The sequence below is a fragment of the Triticum urartu genome, chromosome 7 (genome assembly GCF_003073215.2).
Source record: "Triticum urartu cultivar G1812 chromosome 7, Tu2.1, whole genome shotgun sequence".
Lineage (NCBI taxonomy): Eukaryota > Viridiplantae > Streptophyta > Magnoliopsida > Poales > Poaceae > Triticum > Triticum urartu.
This window is the reverse complement of record NC_053028.1, coordinates 292,149,055-292,168,629: the sequence shown is the minus strand read 5'-3', so window position 1 is coordinate 292,168,629 and position 19,575 is coordinate 292,149,055. Positions and strand designations below refer to the sequence as shown.

General features: G+C 57.2%; 1 protein-coding gene across 1 annotated transcript; it reads left to right on the top strand.

The window, feature by feature from the left end:
- Window positions 1–2,304: 2,304 nt before the first annotated feature.
- Window positions 2,305–4,353, top strand: LOC125522894 (phenolic glucoside malonyltransferase 1-like). Its single transcript, XM_048687938.1, has 2 exons — window positions 2,305–3,138; window positions 3,452–4,353. The coding sequence occupies exons 1-2, from the start codon at window positions 2,458–2,460 to the stop codon at window positions 4,133–4,135; spliced, it is 1,365 nt and encodes a 454-aa protein (XP_048543895.1). The 5' UTR covers window positions 2,305–2,457; the 3' UTR covers window positions 4,136–4,353.
- Window positions 4,354–19,575: the final 15,222 nt, after the last annotated feature.

Below are 19,575 nucleotides of genomic sequence, written 5' to 3'. Positions count from 1 at the left end.
CAATCTCCTATAATCAAGGGCCAATCTACCTCACATAGCCGACCTCCCAATCATTCGTTGGAAAATAAATCACAGTCAATAGTTATGGAAAATATCTCTTTCCCTGACAGTACTCCCGCAATCTGTCTCACGTCACGCGTAAATATCTCTCTCCAGCGAAATTATCTGTCTCCCGATTTTCTAGCATCTCTTCCTCTCTCAACCTATGGAACCTCTCTCTCCCAGCTGACCCTCTCTCCAAGAAAAACAACATGATCCAAAAAATCGCAGGTGGTGCCCTCTCTCTTCCAATGCATGGATGATTCAAGCAAAAGAGTAGGAGGTGCTACGCAAAAATCAATATGCATGACATCCTTCTTTGGGGATGCCAATAGAATAAGAGATCATGTACGCCCTTGCAATTCCCATCATGCGGGCCAGCAAATCAACTTGCTCTCGTTGGACCAGGTTCCAGCTTGCGTTTTCGTTTTTCTAATCTCTCCACCGAAGGATTAGCTAGGAGAACATATCATGTACGGGTAATTTCTTTTATTTCCAAAACTTCATGCTTAACTTCGAAACAGGGGCTAATTGATTCCACAAAGTGACATGAGAAAAGAAACCTGGTGGACTGGTGGACATGAGAGACGGCTTGCATGCCACAACACGATAGTAACCTGGTGGACTGATGGACATCTCTGGACCCATAAAGGGACATGAGAAAAGAAATATGGACAGTCATCGCTTTGGTAGCATGGACACTCTGGAGGCGTAGGAACGACATTGTTTTCAATGGTGCGGCACCGTCGGCGGACGTGATGCTGAAAAATATTGAAACAAAGGAACAAAACTGGTGGACAGCGGCTCTGTTGAGGAAAGATAACTCCTTACCGATGAGGGTGGATAGGTTGGCTAGTGGCGAGTAGAACCTATAGGATTCGTGGGGTGGCTCCTTAGCAGTGGTTGAGTTGTAAAAATCTTCGCTGTGGGCATTTTCTATCTATGATCTTGATACGTCATTCCTGACGTATCCTTGAAAAAGAGCTAATTGATTCTACTTGATAGGAAATGTCAGATTATTTCCAGCATCACTTGCCTACCACCGTGCATGCACACCATCTACAAGCACCCGCACATTTGTTGCAGCAAGCCGTCTTGCGCACAATACACAACTTTCTATTTTTGTTATGGATGCAGCTACTAGCTGGCAAGGCATGAGGTGTGGCAGTACTACGGTAAGTCCACGACGGGTGAAAACACATCAATTTATTCTTTGTATACGAGTCTAACTCCTTTTTTGTGTGTGATGAACGTGAGTCTTGGTCTTAGCTTGCTCGATTTGTTTGTTTCTTCAAAGGCAGGGAATCCATGTTTTGTTAGCTAAGGAAGTAAATTTTTCTCTTTCTTAATCATGAGTTTCAGGCTATTCTAAGTTAATTTAGTACATAGAATGTGCGCTCTATATAAAAGGTCCACACGGTCTTGTATTAGATAGACACAAATGGGTTTTTGGTACTTCTTGTAAAAGAACTGCTCAATCTATTTCTAAAACCATTTTATTATATAGCATGTTGAGTTTAATTGATATTATGGCGATGTCATCACTGGCAGCACCGACAGCAAAAATGATGGCCAACTCATGAAGCGAAGAAGAACAACAACAATGACTTTTTTTTCGGGGTAACAACAACAGTAATTTGTCAGTTAGAAAATGTATATAGTATTTATGTCCTATAAAAATATATGTTATACACATCATTAGAATTTATATGACCCGTTGCAACGCACAAGCAATTACCTAGTCTATCGAAAACATTACATGAGGCGAAATGTTGGACTATTCTCTGTCGGGTCTGCATGACTGTGATCCCTGACGGAAGCACCGTATCAGTAACCCATCTCCGGCGTTGTTGGGTCTTTTCGAGAAGCATGCATAGGCGCACACACACACATTTGTCCGCCGCAGGGCAGGGTTCAGCCACGCTAGCTGTCGTTTTTATCCTCCAAAATGAAAATGAATAAAAAAAAGGTTGTCCCTTTGGAGCAAACCTTGTACTACTCTCCGGCGATGAACCAGCTGGTAGCTTCCAAAGTAAATAAGCAATGAGCAGAGCTGAATGAGTGGTTATGTCAGGATGTCTCCAGGTATAAAAAGGAGAGTGTGTACGTACACCAGAAACCAGAAGAGCATCTCACTTCAGTTCTGCTCTGGTATCGTGCGTGCGCGCTTCTTTCTGCGCAGCGAGACGTACATCCATCAAGGCAGCATACATATATATCGGACCGTATTATTAGTTTTGTTCTGATCGTAGGCCCAGCAGCTTCCATCTTCGTTCCTTCCTGCGCAAGAAGACGTCCACCACCGCTGCCGCGATTTAAGCTGGACGCAGTTGGAAGTGGAACCCCATAAGCGCCCATCCATCGGTCATCTCACACCACCCTAGCTCTCCGGCGAACGACCGATAAGTACCCGTCGGGATGGGCGAGGCAAGCTCCGACGCCGCCGCCAAGGCTGCGGCCGTGCGGGCTGTCGCAGTCTCCCGGGTGGCGCCGTCGGTGCAGCGCGGGGAGCACGTGAAACTTTCCTTCTTCGATTCGCCGTGGGTCGTGCTGCCGCCGATCCAGCGGGTGTTCCTGTACGAGCTTGGGGAAGCGGACGGCTTCCCGGCGGTGGTGGAGCGGCTCAAGCGCGCTCTCGCGGACACCCTGGCGCACTACCTGCCCCTGGCGGGGATGCTCAAGTACGCGGTGGAGACCGGGGACGCCTTCGTGGACTGCACCGACGCCGGGGTCGCCTTCCTGGAGGCCGAGGGCGATATGGACGTGCGGCGTCTAGCCGGCGACGAGGCGCACGACATCGTGGCATTCCTGAGCCTGGTGCCGGAGCTGGATGCCCGGGTGCTCCCGGCGCCCGTGCTGTCAGTGCAGGCCACTCGTCTAAGCGGCGGCCTGGCGGTGGGCCTGTCCGTGCACCACGTAGTCGCGGACGGACGCGCCGTTTGGCGATTCATGGAAGCCTGGTCCTCCGCTTCCCGCGAGGGCTCCCCGGTCACCAAGGTCCTCGGCCCGCCGCACTACGCCCGGGAGGTCATCCAGCACCCCAACGGCGACGAGCTCGCCCGCGACATGCTAAAGACCGTCGCGCCCAATCTCCCTGTGGTAAATTCATCTTTTTTCCCCTTTTTTCCACGTTCGTGAATCTATGTAGGAGTACTTGTAGCTCCGTGTACGTTGGTAGCTTTGTCAACTTTTGCTTGCTACGTCAACTAAACTGTAGTTGGTTCGTCGGTTGCACCATGCTAACCGTATGCCTGCCACCTCCAAGATAGATGACACACGGAACAATTTTCAGTTCCATGGCCGTGCATAGTCGTGGGCAAGGAAGCAATGCCTGCCATGAATGAGCTTATTCATCGTGAATTCGTCACCATGGCGCCTTGTGATTTACCCGTATTTGATTTACCACTCGCAGGTGAGGGGGCAGTACGACTTCAGCCAGCGGTTCCTGCGGGCGCGCCGGACGTTCTACCTCGGGGCCGACGACATCCGGTCGCTCAGGCGGCGGATCGACGACCTCGCCTCGGCCGAGTCTGCTGCCGGTGGCGACGCGCCCAAGCCGAAACCGGTGTCGACGTTCGTGGCGCTGGCGGCACTGAGCTGGACGGCGTTCGTTCGTTCCAAGGGGCTCGGCGCAGGGGACGACACGTACCTCATGTTCCTCGCCGACCTGCGCTCCCGCCTCGACCCGCCTGTCAGTGAGGCTTACCTGGGCAACTGCGTGCGCGCGTGCTTGGCCAGCTGCGCCGACGCGGCGGACCTCCTCGGCCAGTCCGGCATCCTCCGCGCGGCGCGGGCCGTGCAGGCGGCTGTGGCGGAGATGGAGGCGGCGCCGCTGTCCGGGACGGACAAGGGGTGGATGCAGATGCTGATGCGGCTGCCGTTTCAGCGGATGACCAACGTGGCGGCGAGCCCTCGGTTCCGGGCCTACGAGGCGGCCGACTTCGGGTTTGGGAAGCCCGCGCGCGTGGAGCTGGTCTCCATGAACCACGACGGTGAGATGGTGCTGGTCGGTGGCCGGCGCGACGGCGAGGTGCAAGCCTCCGTGTCCATTGACCCGGCGCACATGGAGGCATTCAAGGCCTGCATCCTCGGCTAGACAACCTCAAAAAATTAGCTAGTAGCCACGTCCGTACGCCGTCCAACTTGCATAGATCCAATAAATACAACAAGTAGCATGAGTCATGCACCAATTCTGTTTCCATTCCTGTAATGATCAGTCGTTTATCGTCGTTTCGACTATTTGGATTCTAGTTCACCGGATGAATTGTCACAAGAAAGTAACCCATTCATTTCCTTGATCTGCAATAGTATGAGTAGAGCTGATCTCGGCTTCTAATTTTATCAATGCTGGTTTACTAGTCCTGTCTAATTTTGGGTCATATTTAGGATGTGTAAAACTGATAGTGTTTCTTTCTCAAATGAGGTACAGAACACAAGAGGGAGTACATATAGAGGTGCCGCATGACCTGCAGCTAGATCATGGGTGGATCGTGCATGTATCCGTGAGTAAACCAACTCTGACCGAGTCCTCTGTCTAACACCCCCCGCAGTGTCAACGGCGGCCTCGGCGACGTTGAGGCTGGAGCGAATGTCGATGAAGGGTGTCGCCAGCAAGCCTTTGGTGAAGATGTCGGCGAATTGAGCGCTGGTGGGAGCATGAAGAACGCGAACCTCACCTAATGCTACTTTCTGCCTAACAAAGTGGGTGTCTATCTCTATATGCTTAGTGCGACGATGCTGTACAGGATTACATGATAAGTACACAGCAGATATGTTGTCACAATAGACAATTGTCGCGCGATGAAGAGGGCGGTGAAGCTCGTGAAGAAGCTGACGGAGCCACACAGTTTCGGCGACAGTATGAGCCACCGAGCGGTACTCAGCCTCCGCAGACGACCTGGAAACAGTGAGCTGCCGTTTCGACGACCATGAAATCAAGTTATCACCCAAGTACACACAGTATCCCGAAGTGGATCGACGAGTGTCCAGACATCCTGCCCAGTCTGCATCAGAGTACGGTGTGAGAGTAGTTGGAGAAGAAACAGTGATACAAAGACCGTGGTCGAGGGTTCCTTTAAGGTAGCGTAGAACACGTTTGACATGACTCATGTGCGGGAGACGAGGGTCGTGCATATACAAGCAGGCTTGCTGGACGGCATAGGTGATTTCCGGGCGAGTGAGGGTAAGGTATTGGAGTGCGCCGGTGAGGCTGCGGAAGAGTGTGGCGTCCGAGAGTGAGAGCTGCTCGCCATAAGATGAGAGTTTGGGTCCCGTTTCAGCAGGTGTTCTGCAGGTGTGACAGTCTGTCATGCCGGCCTTGGAAAGGAGATCAAGAATGTACTGGCGCTGAGATAGAAAGAGATCCGAGGAGGAGCGAGAGACGGCAATGCCAAGGAAGTGGTGGAGGTGACCAAGATCAGTCATGCAGAATTATGTACGTAAGGAAGAGATTATGTGGGTCAGAAAAGAGTAAGAAGAGGCAGTGAGAACAATATTGTCGACGTAAAGGAGAAGGTAGGCAATGTGCTCTGATGAGTGAAAGATGAATAAAGAGGAATCTGAGCGAGAAGGAGAGAAGCCGAGACGTTGGATAAAGGAAGCAAAACGCTGAAACCAGGCTCGGGGCACTTGTTTGAGGCCATAGAGAGACTTCTGAAGGTGGCACACATGATCGGGAAGAGTGGGGTGAGCAAAGCCAAGAGGTTGACGGCAGTAGACAGTTTCGGAGAGAGAACCATGGAGGAAGGCGTTTTTCACATCTAATTGGTGGATGGGCCACGAAGACGAGACCGCTAAGCTCAAGACCACGTGGATGGTACTAGGTTTGACGACAGGAGAGAACGTCTCGTCATAGTCTATTCCAGGCTGCTGAGAATCGCCACGGCAGACCCAACGAGCCTTGTAGCGAGAAAGGGTGCCGTTGGAGTTGAACTTATGGCGAAAAACCCACTTGCCAGATACAACATTGGCGCCGGGAGGACATGGAACGAGAGACCAGGTGTTGTTGAGGAGGAGAGCGTCATACTCGTCTTTCATGGCACGGAACCAGTGCGGATCGAGAAGGGCAACCTTGTAGGAACGTGGGATAGGAGAAATGGGCTCAGAAATGGCGGTAAGGTTGAGTCGATCGGTGGGAAGATGAAAACCAGCCTTGCTGCGCGTGCGCATGTTGTGTGCATTTTGAGGGATCGGGACGGGGACGGCAGTGCGGGGTAGTGGCCGTAACGGAGGAGGTGGTGTGGGCGGAGTAGTAGCAGAAGGCGAAGATGGCGAGAGAGAAGGAGAAAGAGGTTGCATGGGAGATGCATGCGAATCATCGGAATACGAGCGTAGAGGAGTAGTGGCGGGCCCGGGCGAATCTGCATGGATGCTTGCGGTGGGGCCAGGAGCAGCTTGGTTGGTGGGCGGGCGATCCGAGAGATCCGGAGCGGCCCGTGTGTCTGGGGCGGGACCAGGAGCAATGGGGCCGGTGGGTGTTTGATCCGAGGAATCTGGAGCAGCGTGGTTGGCTGGTGCGGAACGGGAGGTGGGGGTTGGTGGGGAGACATGCAGAGGTGGGGCGGGATTGGTGGGAGCGGTGGGTAGTGGAGGAGCGGGGCCCAGGTCAACAGGGCCATGCAGCCCATGCACGTCGATCGCAGGAACGCGCGGAGCGGGTACGTGAGTACCGGAAATGGGGGCGAACTGATTAGGCTCGGTGCGGTGAGCGAAAGGAAATTGTGTTTCATCGAAAGTGACGTGGCGCGAAAGGATAATGTGGCTAGTGGGGAGGTGAAGGCAATGATAGCCTTTGTGAGAATTAGAGTACCCGAGAAAAATGCAGGGAAAAGACCGCGGGGAGAGCTTGTTAGAAGAGGTGGCGGCCATATGTTTGGGTAACATAGACATTCAAAAGTTTTGAGATCGTGATAGGCGGGAGGGGCTAGGAAGAGGGATTCGTAGGGAGAGAAACGAGGGCTCATCTTGGTGGGACGGATGTTCAGAAGAAAAGTAGCGTGGCGCAACGCCTCGACCCAATACGAGGATGGCATGGAAGACTGAATAAGAAGAGTGCGGAGGATGTCGTTGATTGTACGAAGAGAGCACTTGGCCTTGCTGTTCTGGGGAGAGGTGTAGGGGCAGGAGAACTAGAGAAGAATGCCATGAGTAAGGAAGAAAGAGCGATTGCGAGAGTTATCAAACTCCCGGCCATTGTCACATTGCAAAAATCGTATGGGAAGAGAGAAATCGGTAGAGACATAGCGCTTGTCGGCGTTCTGGGAATGGGGGTCCCCAGACTTGCCTGCCTGCGGCCTGCGGCGTGGCTCAAAGGGGGGCCCAGCACGGCCCATCTTCACCAACACAAACCCAAGACCCTCGCGAGGGGCCAAGCCTCGCAGGGTGGACGACGCGGAGCTTCCTCAGGCACAGCCTCGTCAGGCTGGCTCACGAGGAGGCGGAGAGATCAAGGCGGGGTACCTCACGAGGTGCCCATGACGCAAGCCATGACAACTCAGGGCGCCAGGCGGGTGCCAGCCTGCGCAGTGTCCTCCTTTCCTCTTTGGTGCAAAGGGGGCAAGCGCAGCCGCGGAGTGCCGACGCATCAGGCAAAGGTTGCCGTTTCGGTGCAACGAGACCACGACCAGGAGGACTACGAGGCGGAGGTCACCGTGGAGCCCAAGACGGCGTCATCACCAGAGCTTTGCGCAGGCGAAGACTACTTTTGTCAGGATAGCTGATACTTGCTGTCCCCCTTCAAATTAGCCCGCCATTGTTGGCTCCCTTCCCGCTCAATATTTGGGGAGAGGACCAGGGCCTCTATAAATAGGACCAGCCACCCACATAGAGGGGGACGGAGAGGACGACCAAGAGGAGGAAGGAAGAGGCTCGTTAGAAGGGTCGGTCAGAGGAGAGCAGAGAGAGAGAGAGAGAGAGAGAGAAAGGTGACTGAACTCCTCCGAGCAGTTCATCGCCCCCAGCCAAGAACAGACCCTCGCGAGGCTGTTCTTCCTTGTATTGTTTATCATCATCAGCCCAAGAGGCAATCCACACGCCACACACTGGAGTAGGGTATTACACCACAACGGTGGCCCGAACCAGTATAAACCCTGTGTCTCTTGTGTTGTCCTTTTCTTAGTTTAGATCCAAGCATGGCGGAGGGGTGCAGGTAGGTAGGAGGCGAAATCTCCGCGCGCACCCCAATGTTCGAACCTCAAGGGTCTTCCGGAACCCGAAATCCGACATTTGGCGCGCCAGGTAGGGGTGCGCCGAAATTCGTCTTCCACCACTCCGTGCCTCGTTGCATCATCATCACCATGCCCGGCGACCAGGAGGGCAACCCAGACCCATGGGCGGCATGGCCCGCTCGCGCAGAGCCGCTCGCCTCAGGTGACCCCATGCCCCAGGCAGCTCGCGGTCCGCAGGGCGCTGCGGGCCACGGGCGACGCGGACAGGCTTCGACAGCTCTCACACCGCGGCAGACGCGGTTGGCAGCAAGGGCCTCCAATCACGCCGCGACCACGACACCATACACCCGCCGGGAGCAAGCGAACTCGAGGGCCGCGCTCACGATGGCTCGAGAGCTGTTGCAGTGCAGACTGCTGGAGGGAGGCCGCGACGTGCTGCTGGAGCGGGTGGCAGAGCTCCTGGGCTTCGCCGCCTCGGGGGCTCACCCCTTCTGCACCCAGCTCCCATCTCCAACCCAGGGCGGCCCGCGCGGGGGCCCCGCGCGCGCCCGCGGGCTCCAAGGCTACACCAACACCAGCGAGGCTGTCGGCACCGGACCGGCGGCGGTGCAGCCCTCACTCCTGGTCCGCGAAGAAGAAGGGCTCGACGCGACCCGCGGCCCCAGTGGACAGCCGGGCTGCCACCCCACGATAGGCGCATCAGGCATGACCGCGTGGCGTGCAGAACACTACGGCGTGGCCTTTGGGGTGGCGGCGCCAGAGGAATACGTGCCCCTCATGATGGATCAAGGACACTCACACGAGGGCGAGCCAGACTCGCTCCTCAGCCCGAGCCGGGGGGACGAGGCGCCAGAAGCTGAGCCCTTCCAGGAGTCTTGGGACGGTCCCACTGGGCACGTTGGAAGCGGCGATTATCGGGTACCGCTAATTCTTCAGCAGGCATACGCTAACCATGGATCGTAGGAGGTGCAGGTTGCCGCAGCGGGCAGCTGCCCCCACAGCCTCCTACTCCTCGAGAGGAGGACGCAGGGGGCTGCAGGAGAGGGGCAGGGATTCGACATCACCACCGCGACGTTCGGAGCAAGGTGTTCTCAGGAGGTAGGCCCTCCGCTGGGGAGGTGCCCCAGGGCCTGCCCCCGGCGGAGGACCCGTGGTCGTCGGGGGAACCGCTGGCGACCGCTTTACCCCATCGGCGGCGTCCTGGTTTCCGGTCGTCGTTGATGGCACTAGAGTGTGGCACAAGGCGGGGCCCTCATCTGGCGATATGAAGCAAGGCCAGTACCTGTGAAGAAGGCCCAGTGCCTGTGAAGCTCGCCGCCCCGTGACACTCTCAGGTAATAATGAGTGGGGCTGTACACGCCCCGGAGTCTCAGGGGTGCCGGCCTCAGGCCCTGGGGCTCCCTCCCACGCCCAGTGGCAGCACTTAGCTCCGCGCTGATGAGAAGACGTCCAAGACTAGACTAGGTGCCGGACGCGGCCTTTTGTTTGCTTTCGTTGCTCTTCCCCTTGGTTGTCGCTTTTCTCCGCTGGATTCAAGTTGGATTCGAATTTGAGATTTGCGTGTGTTCGGGGAGGGGTGCTTAGTCTCGTTCGAGCAATTTCTCACGTTTTGGTTACCACTTCGCCTCAGCCGCCTCCCCTCACGAGCCCCTCGCGAGCTGGGTCAGGCCTAGCTTGCGCGCAGCCCAGACTGCCGTCGCCGCGTCCTCTCAGGAGGGTGTTTTACTGCAGATCCTACGGATTCAATCAGGGGACACTCAGGACACCACAACCCCCGCGGGCTGCCTCAGGGCCAGCGCAGAACAAAGGTAAACTAGCCGACCAGCGCGTCGCTTGAGCCAGCCACTTGGCGTGGGCGCACGGGCGATGTGGCTTCTACTGATACGATAAACACAAGTTTTACATGAGGGGCCCTCCTCCAAAATGCTCTCACAGTCATCAAGCCAAAACCTGAGTTCTACTCATGCAGGGTAAGGAAGCAGGAACGATGTACAGTCAGTCGGACGAATCCCCCAATGCGTCCTCAGGAGCACCACCTGGGCCGTTGCTGGCGCCGCTGAACTCGCCATCGCTGTCCGCGTCGCCGCCGGCGGCGTCAGGGCCGCCCATCGCGCCGCCCTCGTCTGCCGCCACGATCGCATCATCGTTGTCTGAGGCAAAGGCCCTGATAAGAGCGTCCACATTGTCCTCCACCCAGTGCGCCAGGTCGCCTCGGACAGCCTGGGGGACTGGGGCGATGGCGGCATCAAAATCAAAATGGGGATCCATGTTCCGGAGGTGACTGAAGACGCGGGAAAAGGCGCGCCTGAGTAGGGCGCGGCTCCTCTCCTCCACCAACCTGTCAGCCCTGGTCGACCGTGCCTCCAGCTGCATCACCACATCAGTGAAGAACTGGAGATTGCCCGCGTAGTTGATTGCGTGCGGCTCACCGACGGCCTCCTCGCAGATGTTGCCCAAGGCCGCGTTGGCTCTCTCCCGGAGAGTGGTGAGCATGGGGCCGTGCTCATGCTCCAAGATCCGCCGCTGACGTATCTCGTCCGCATTCTGACGCGCGACGGCCTCAGCCTCCTCCACCCGCTGGTGAAGAAGGAGCACCTCAGCCTGGGAGGTGGTTAACTCACCTCGCGCCACCTCAAGGGCGGCCCGGGAAGCATCGGCCCGCCGCACCGCCTCCTCCAGCTTGGCCCTCAAAGCGGCAGTCCTGCCTCCAGCTTCGGCCCGGATTAACCCCAGCTTCTCTTCGAACTCGTGCTCGAGGTTCAAATGTGCCATCGCCACTCGACGTCCGACCTCCTCCAGGACGCGGGCTTCCTGTGCAGCAACATCATCCTCCGCCTGCGTCACCAAGCGCTCCCTCGTCTCCAGACGCTCGTACTCACGGGTACGTTCGGCGGCTTCCAGTGTCAGCGCCTCCTCACGCCTCTGGAGCTCTGCTGAGTCGCCAGAGGCCATCTTCATCGACGCGAGGGCTGCCTCGCGCAGCTCCACCTGCTCCTCCAGCGAGTGGCACCAGGCCAGAAGCTCCCGAGCCCGCTCCTCCGCAGCCGTTCGCCGCCGGTCAGCCTCCCGAGTCTCCTCAGCGGCCCGAGACCGGGCCTCCCGAGAGGCCACCAACGACGCCTTGGCCTCTGCTTCATCAAGATCACGCTCGCGACGCGCAAGGGTGATGACGCCCTCCAGCTCGCGCCTCTCTGCAGTCAGGCGCAGGCCCTCGGCCTCAAGGCGCGCGTCTTCATCAGCAAGCTCCTCACCAAGCAGGCTCACTGCGTCAGTCGCCCTTTGAAGGAATCCTTGGCGGAGAGCGCGACGCTCCCGAGCGCGCTCGAGCACGTCTTCCACACCATCATCCGCCCCAAGCAAGCGCCGGGGGCCGCGAGTCAGCACTCCCCCTCCGGGCTGGGGGCTGGCACCCTCGCGACGGCCGGGCACGCCGCGTCAGAAGCCCGGCCTGGGGCCAGCCCGTCCTCAGGAGAAGAGCGCAGGAAGCGCCTCAGCCAATCGCAATTCATGACCAGGCGAGAGGCCCATGGCAGGCTGGCTATGCCACGAGAAGGCCCGCGAGGGAGGATCACGAGGTGCGCGGGGCCGCAGTGCTCCTTGGGATGGTTCGCCTCTTTGATCGCCCTCACCACAAGGGCTCCGCTGCTCGGGGCGCTCGAGGACGGTGGAGGGGGCGAAGCCAAGGGGGACGGCTCCTCAGCCGTCACCGCAAGCTCGGCTGGAAGGGGCTGCGGAGCAAGGGTCAGTACAAGTAACAGAAGGATCGGGAGCCGGGAAAGGAAAAGGCTTACTCATCGGTGGAGAAGTACTTCCTGCGCTTCAGCAGGCGACAGGGGTAATCATCGCCTAGGGCCTCCCTTCTCTTCCGGAGAGCCTCGAAGTTCATGCGGAAGCAGCCTAATGTTGGAAATATGCCCTAGAGGCAATAATAAAAGCATTATTATTATATTTCCTTGTTCATGATAATTGTCTTTATTCATGCTATAATTGTATTATCCGGAAATCGTAATACATGTGTGAATAACAGACACCAACATGTCCCTAGTAAGCCTCTAGTTGACTAGCTCGTTGATCAACAGATAGTCATGGTTTCCTGACTATGGACATTAGATGTCATTGATAACGAGATCACATCATTAGGAGAATGATGTGATGGACGAGACCCAATCCTAAACATAGCACAAGATCGTATAGTTCGTTTGCTAGAGTTTTCCAATGTCAAAGTATCTTTTCCTTAGACCATGAGATCGTGTAACTCCCGGATACCGTAGGAGTGCTTTGGGTATACCAAACATCACAACGTAACTGGGTGACTATAAAGGTAGACTACGGGTATCTCCGAAAGTGTCTGTTGGGTTGACATGGATCAAGACTGGGATTTGTCACTCTGTATGACGGAGAGGTATTACTGGGCCCACTCGGTAATGCATCATCATAATGAGCTCAAAGTGACCAAGTGTCTGGTCACGGGATCATGCATTACGGTACGAGTAAAGTGACTTGCCGGTAACGAGATTGAACGAGGTATTGGGATACCGACGATCGAATCTCGGGCAAGTAACATATCGATTGACAAAGGGAATTGCATACGGGGTTGATTGAATCCTCGACATCGTGGTTCATCCGATGAGATCATCGTGGAGCATGTGGGAGCCAACATGGGTATCCAGATCCCGCTGTTGGTTATTGACCGGAGAGTCGTCTCGGTCATGTCTGCTTGTCTCCCGAACCCGTAGGGTCTACACACTTAAGGTTCGGTGACGCTAGGGTTGTGAAGATATGTATATGCAGTAACCCGAATGTTGTTCGGAGTCCCGGATGAGATCCCGGACGTCACGAGGAGTTCCGGAATGGTCCGCAGGTAAAGAATTATATATAGGAAGTGCTGTTTTGGCCATCGGGACAAGTTTCGGGGTTATCGGTATTGTACCGGGACCACCGGAGGGGTCCCGCGGGCCCACCGGGTGGGGCCACCTGTCCCGGAGGCCACATGGGCTGTAGGGGGTGCGCCTTGGCCTAGATGGGCCAAGGGCACCAGCCCCAAAGGCCCATGCGCCTAGGGTTCCACTTAAAGGAAGAGTCCAAGTGGTGGAAGGCACCTCTAGGTGCCTTGGGGGGGAGGGAAACCTCCCCATGGCAGCCGCACCTAGGAGATTGGATCTCCTAGGCTGCGCACCACCCCCCCTTGGCCCTCCTATATATAGTGGGGGAGAGGAGGGACTTGATACACCAGCCCCTGGCGCCTCCCTCTCTCCCCGTTATGTCTCTCTCTCGTAGTATAGGCGAAGCCTTGCTACTGTGACGCCCTGCATCCACCACCACGCCGTCGTGCTGCTGGATCTTCATCAACCTCTCCTTCCCCCTTGCTGGATCAAGAAGGAGGAGACGTCTCCCGTCCCATACATGTGTTGAACGCGGAGGTGCCGTCCGTTCGGCGCTTGGTCATCGGTGATTTGGATCACGTCGTGTACGACGACATCATCATCGTTCTTTGAACGCTTCCGCACGCGATCTACAAAGGTATGTAGATGCATCCGATGGCTCGTTGCTAGTTGAACTCCTAGATGGATCTTGGTGAAACGAGTAGGAAATTTTTGTTTTCTGCAACGTTCCCCAACACCTAAGAGTTGGGCGCATGGATCAACCTTCGACGAAGATGGAGCGGCAAGGCGATCTGCGGCAGAGGCGCCTGCCCGATGTTCGCTGCCAATCGCCTCCCCAAGAGGCGCAACTGGAGCCTCAGGGGCCCCAGTCGTAGGCATTGAGAGCAGCTGCTCGCCACCCTCAGCCTCAGCGGCACGGGCCCCGAGAGCTGCTCCTCATGAGCCTCGCCCGGTGCTGTCACCGCGCCAGGAGCCCCCTCGGCCTCTAGCGCCTCGTGCCTCCCTGCTCCGCCACTCGAGGATGAGTCGCCTTGGCCGACTGGTGGGGCAGTCACCACCACTGGGTTCTCGCGAGGCCCCTGAAGGCTGGCGGGGCGCGGCCTCCACTCATCAAAGACAGGCATCTACTTCACAAAGTCGCCCCTGCTCTGGCAGAGGTACAACAAGGCCCCTCCCTGCCGGACGCTACCGGGGTTGGGGTCCCCAGCCAGGGTCAGGAGCGCCGTCCTCAGCACCTCAGGAGTCAGGTCCTCTTCCTGGAGCCTCATATGATCCTCGCGCCCACGGAAGGCCCACATCCAGCGAGAGTGGCGTTGAAGAGGAGCAACGCGGCATAGCAGGAACTCCTTCACCACCTTGGGCGCTGTCACGCCAAGCGACCTCAGGAGTGCGAAGCGGCGCCAGACGAAGACGAGCTGGGGGCTCTCAAGCGTCTCCTGGCCCCAGCCCGAATTGGGGACGGCAGGCGAGGTTGGCTCCAATAGCAGGGGGCTGGGCACCCCTGCGTCCACATACAGCCACCGCTCGCGGAACTCGACTGCGGGCAGGGGGAGCTTGAAGTCAATCCCAGAGGCCGCCGTCTCAGGCGCGGCAATGAAGCTCACACAAGCCCAGCATTGGGTAGGGTCAACAAGATGCAACGAGAAGAAGTGACGCAGCAGGGCAACCGAAGGAGGGATGCCCACCATAGCTTCGCAAACAAAGGCGAAGACCGAAAGGAGGGTGATGGATTCAGGACCCAGATGCATCACGTGGATCTGATAGTGGGAAAGCACGGCGTTGAAGAAATCAGAAAAGGGGGGGAACCAGACCCGCCCACAGGGCGTCGGCAAGATACGGGACCTCGGTGGCTGTCCTGTCGATGGAGAAGTGGGACGCGGGTCAGGCCGTCGTCCTCCCGCATTCATTGAAGATGGTGGCCAGAGCCAAGCTGACCTTGCCCAAGCCCTCAGCGGGGGCCGCCGGTGGCGGCGGGCAAGGCGGAGACACGGGTTTCTTCCCTCTCCCCTTCTTCGTCGAAGCCATGGCGCTGGGAAGGGGGGGGAGGCTCGAGATTGAGTTGAAAACAGAAACCGGAGTTCGAGCGGAGGAAGGACAGAGGGCACTCGAGCGATAAAAGGGGAATGACTGTGTACGACTACGGGTCTGCCTAGCACGGTGCAAGATAAGGAGGGCGTGGGGGAACAGTGCCGCCCACGTCCAATCAACCGCCACGCGGTGCCCAAGGCCGCAGGCTGTTAGGGCCTGCGGCGCTTCGCTCTTGCCCTTCCGCCTCCCTGCACGGCCAAGTCCGGGCGCGCCTTGGGCCCGGGGGCTACTGTCGGCGTTCTGGGAACGGGGGTCCCCAGACTTGCCTGCCTGCGGCGTGGCTCAAAGGGGGGCCCAGCACGGCCCATCTTCACCAACACAAACCCAAGACCCTCGCGAGGGGCCAATCCTCGCGGGGCGGACGACGCGGAGCTTCCTCAGGCACGGCCTCGTTAGGCTGGCTCATGAGGAGGCGGAGAGATCAAAGCGGGGTACCTCACAAGGTGCCCATGACGCAGGCCATGACAACTCAGGGCGCCAGGCGGGTGCCAGCCCGCGCAGCGTCCTCCTTTCCTCTTTGGTGCAAAGGGGGCAAGCGCAGCCGCGGAGTACCGAGGCATCAGGCAAAGGTTGCCGTTTCGGTGCAACGAGACCAAGACCAGGAGGACTACGAGACGGAGGTCACCGTGGAGCCCAAGACGGCGTCATCACCAGAGCTTTGCGCAGGCGAAGACTACTTTTGTCAGGATAGCTGATACTTGCTGTCCCCCATCAAATTAGCCCGCCATTGTTGGCTCCCTTCCCGCTCAATATTTGGGGAGAGGACCAGGGCCTCTATAAATAGGACCAGCCACCCACATAGAGGGGGACGGAGAGGACGACCATGAGGAGGAAGGAAGAGGCTCGTTAGAAGGGTCGGTCAGAGGAGAGCAGAGAGAGAGAGAGAGAGAAAGGTGACTGAACTCCTCCGAGCAGTTCATCGCCCCCAGCCAAGAACAGACCCTCGCGAGGCTGTTCTTCCTTGTATTGTTCATCATCATCAGCCCAAGAGGCAATCCACACACCACACACTGGAGTAGGGTATTACACCACAACGGTGGCCCGAACCAATATAAACCCTGTGCCTCTTGTGTTGTCCTTTCCTTAGTTTAGATCCAAGCATGGCGGAGGGGTGCAGGTAGGTAGGAGGCGAAATCTCCGCGTGCACCCCAGTGTTCGAACCTCAAGGGTCTGCCGGAACCCAAAATCCGACAGCGCTGAAAATTGATGAACAAAGCATGCACATCAGATTTTGCACGAAGAGGAAAGGTCCAAACAAAGTGCGAGCAATCATCTAAGAGTACAAGATAGTACTTAAATCCAGAGACACTAGGGGTAGGCGACGTCCACAAGTCGCAATGTAATAACTCAAAAGGAAAAGTGCTACGGGAAGTAGACGTGCCAAAAGGCAGGCGAACATCCTTGCCCATCTAACATGCATGACACAAAGAGGAGTCGTGACTGTCACGCTCATGCGGGAGCTGAAATTCTTGAAGGAGTGTGGTCGTCGTGCTGCGCTGAGGATGGCCGAGGCGACGATGCCACAAGGTGACGGAGGCGAGCATCGCATGCGACGAGGGAGAGGAGGCATCGTGGATCGTGTACAAGTCACCAGAGCTATTGGACCGTGTGATCTCCATCTTGGTTTGAAGGTCCTTCACAGATAACCCAAAAGGATTAAATTCAACAGAGACTTGATTATCGATGGTGAAACGACAAACATAAATGAGGTTCTTGATAAGAGCAGGCGCAACAAGAATGTCACGAAGTAAAAGAGGAGAGCGGGAAGAAGAAAGAGCAGCAGTGCCTAGGCATGTGACAGGAGTTGAAGAACCATCTCCTAAGGTAATGGAAGGAAATAAAACAGAAGGGTGAAGAGAGGACATCGTACTAGCAGATGCGGACATGTGTAAGGAAGCCCCCGAATCAAAAATCCATTCGTTACCTACGTCTTGAGTGGTAAGCGAGTTCATGGCAGCGATGAAGGCGGCCTGATCCCAGGCCGGAGCGGTAGCAGCCGTAGTTGGAGCAGCAGTCTACGACGGCGGAGCAGTAGTGGATGCAGAGGACGATGCTGCGTGATCCCAGCTAGGAGGAGGAGCGCCGTAGGGGTACATGGAGTAGGCCGTTGGAGCAGCGGCGGCTTGGTACAGGGGCGCATAGGCGGCGTAAGCCGCCGGAGGAGGGCGCGAGCCGAGGAGGCCGGGCGCGCCGACGGCGGGGCGAAGTCCGGGCGCCCAAGCACCACTGTAGGCCGGCGGGGCACCGTACGGGGAGGGCGCCGACCAGGGCATCGGCCAGGTCTGCACCAAACCCGTCCAGGGATCATGTGAAGGGCGCCATGTGGAGGGATCCGAGTTGGAGGGCGCCGCCGGAGGAGCGGGAGCTGATGGAGGAGGACTCGGCGTCGGCGTGGAAGAAGAAGACGCGCCGCTGTTCCTGGGCGGCCGGTACACCGGATTCTTGCCCTTGTAGTTCGGGCTAGGGCGCCAGCCCGGCGGCGGCTGAGCTGGAGGCAGCGCTGTCGGAGCCGGAGCGGGACGAGCCGTGGTGTGGAAGAGGCGCGTAGTGCTGGCTTTGCGCTGCTGGTTGTGCTCCTCCATCTGCAGCATCGAACGGGCCTCCGCCAGCATTGGCAGCGGGCGGAGGAGGGGGATGAGCGTCGCCTGCTGAGCGAAACGTTCGTCGAGGCCGCCCATCAACGCGTGAAGGAGGGAGCGATCGGCGACAACTTCGCCAAGCTCGCGCAGCTCGTCGCCGATGGCCTTGATGCGCTGACAGAACACGCCGACGGACGATCTCCCTGCGTGATGGTGCGCAACTCCGTGTTGAGAGCGGAGACGCGGGAGTCACGGTTGTCCTGGAACAGCCGGTGAAGCTCGAGCCAAACATCGCGAGCAGTTGCGCCGTCGGTGACGACAAGGTTGAAGAGCTCCGTGGAGATGCGGGTGTAGAGCCATTGGATGATGGCAAGGCCGTCCTTCTTCCAGCACGGGTCATGAGGGGCCGGCGGGACGTCGCCGGAGATGTGGTGTAGAAGGGAGCAGCGACCAAGGTGGATCTCGAATAGATGACGCCAGTGATAGTAGTTATGGCTGTGGAGATCAAGGACGATGGGGATGAACGGGGTGATATCTGTAATGGTGTCACTAAAGGAGAGGGAAGGCGGAGGAAGCTGGCCGCCGGGGAGAGGTAGCAGTGGCTGGCTGCCAGGGAGAGGAGGGGGGAGAGGTGGCTGACCGCCGGGGAGGAGAGTAGTTTGGTGGCCGCCGGAGGTGATGGGATTGGGGGGTTGCCCCTCTGGTTGCGTCATGGGGAGAGTGGATCGAAGGAGTTGTCTGATACCATGTAAAACTGATAGTGTTTCTTTCTCAAATGAGGTACATAACATAGGAGGGAGTACATATAGAGGTGCTGCATGACTTGCAGCTAGATCGTGGGTGGATCGTGCATGTAGCCGTGAGTAAACCAACTCTGACCGAGTCCTCTGTCTAATAGGATGCACCAATTCTGTTTCCATTCCTGTAATGATCCGTCGTTTCTTTTTATCTTTTGCGGGTCATGATCCATCGTTTGTCCTCGTTTCGACTATTCCGATCTTTGTTGACGGATGAATTGTGAGAAGAAAGTGTTGGAAGCGGTCTCCTACGGCACGATCAGTTTAGCTAGTGCATAGGAGTTGTTACCGCATGTACAGCTGAGGTAGTTGGCTAGGCCGGCACTTGTGCAAACCCTGTCCATGTATATTACTCTACCAGAGGATCAATCCATTCAGTCATTCCTTTGGGGTGGCCGGTAGCCTCACGGGATACGGTGACCAGGCTGCGCCGGTGAGGCATGGCAGGGCTGACCGGCACATCAGCCCAAGCCGTGGAGGCGCTTGGGGCTGTGAAGGTGGCGTTCGTCCGGTGCACACGCTGGTGGACCAAGATTCGTGGAGCAGATCCGAGTAAAAACCTGCTTTCGGCTATTGCTAAAGCTGACGATGGCGGCGCTTCCTGTGACATCTCTTGAAGACATCGTTGAGGAGATGCTCCATACTCCCTTCGCTATCTCCAAGGGAAACCCTAGATCATACGATCGGATGACGGCGGCGCTCTTGTGTCATTCCCTCCTTGGGGCGTCATCCTTGGATGTGTGCATTGGCTTGAGGGACCAGTGGACGATTTCAGCGGTTGAGCAGAGCTTCATGTGACGCATCGACGTCGTGGAGTCTCGGTAGCATGGTGCTGCAAGGTCTCGGCGACAGATGTGTAATGATGGACGCGCGTAGGGAGGAGGTGTAGTCTGGTGCTATGGGGGTGTCGAAGGCAGGCCCGGCAAGGTCAATGCGCCAGTACCTTCTCTGAAGATGGATCGGTGGAAGGCGGCGACGACTTCTGTGAGTGTGTCGGACCTGTGTGTGCCCCAGACCCGGGCAA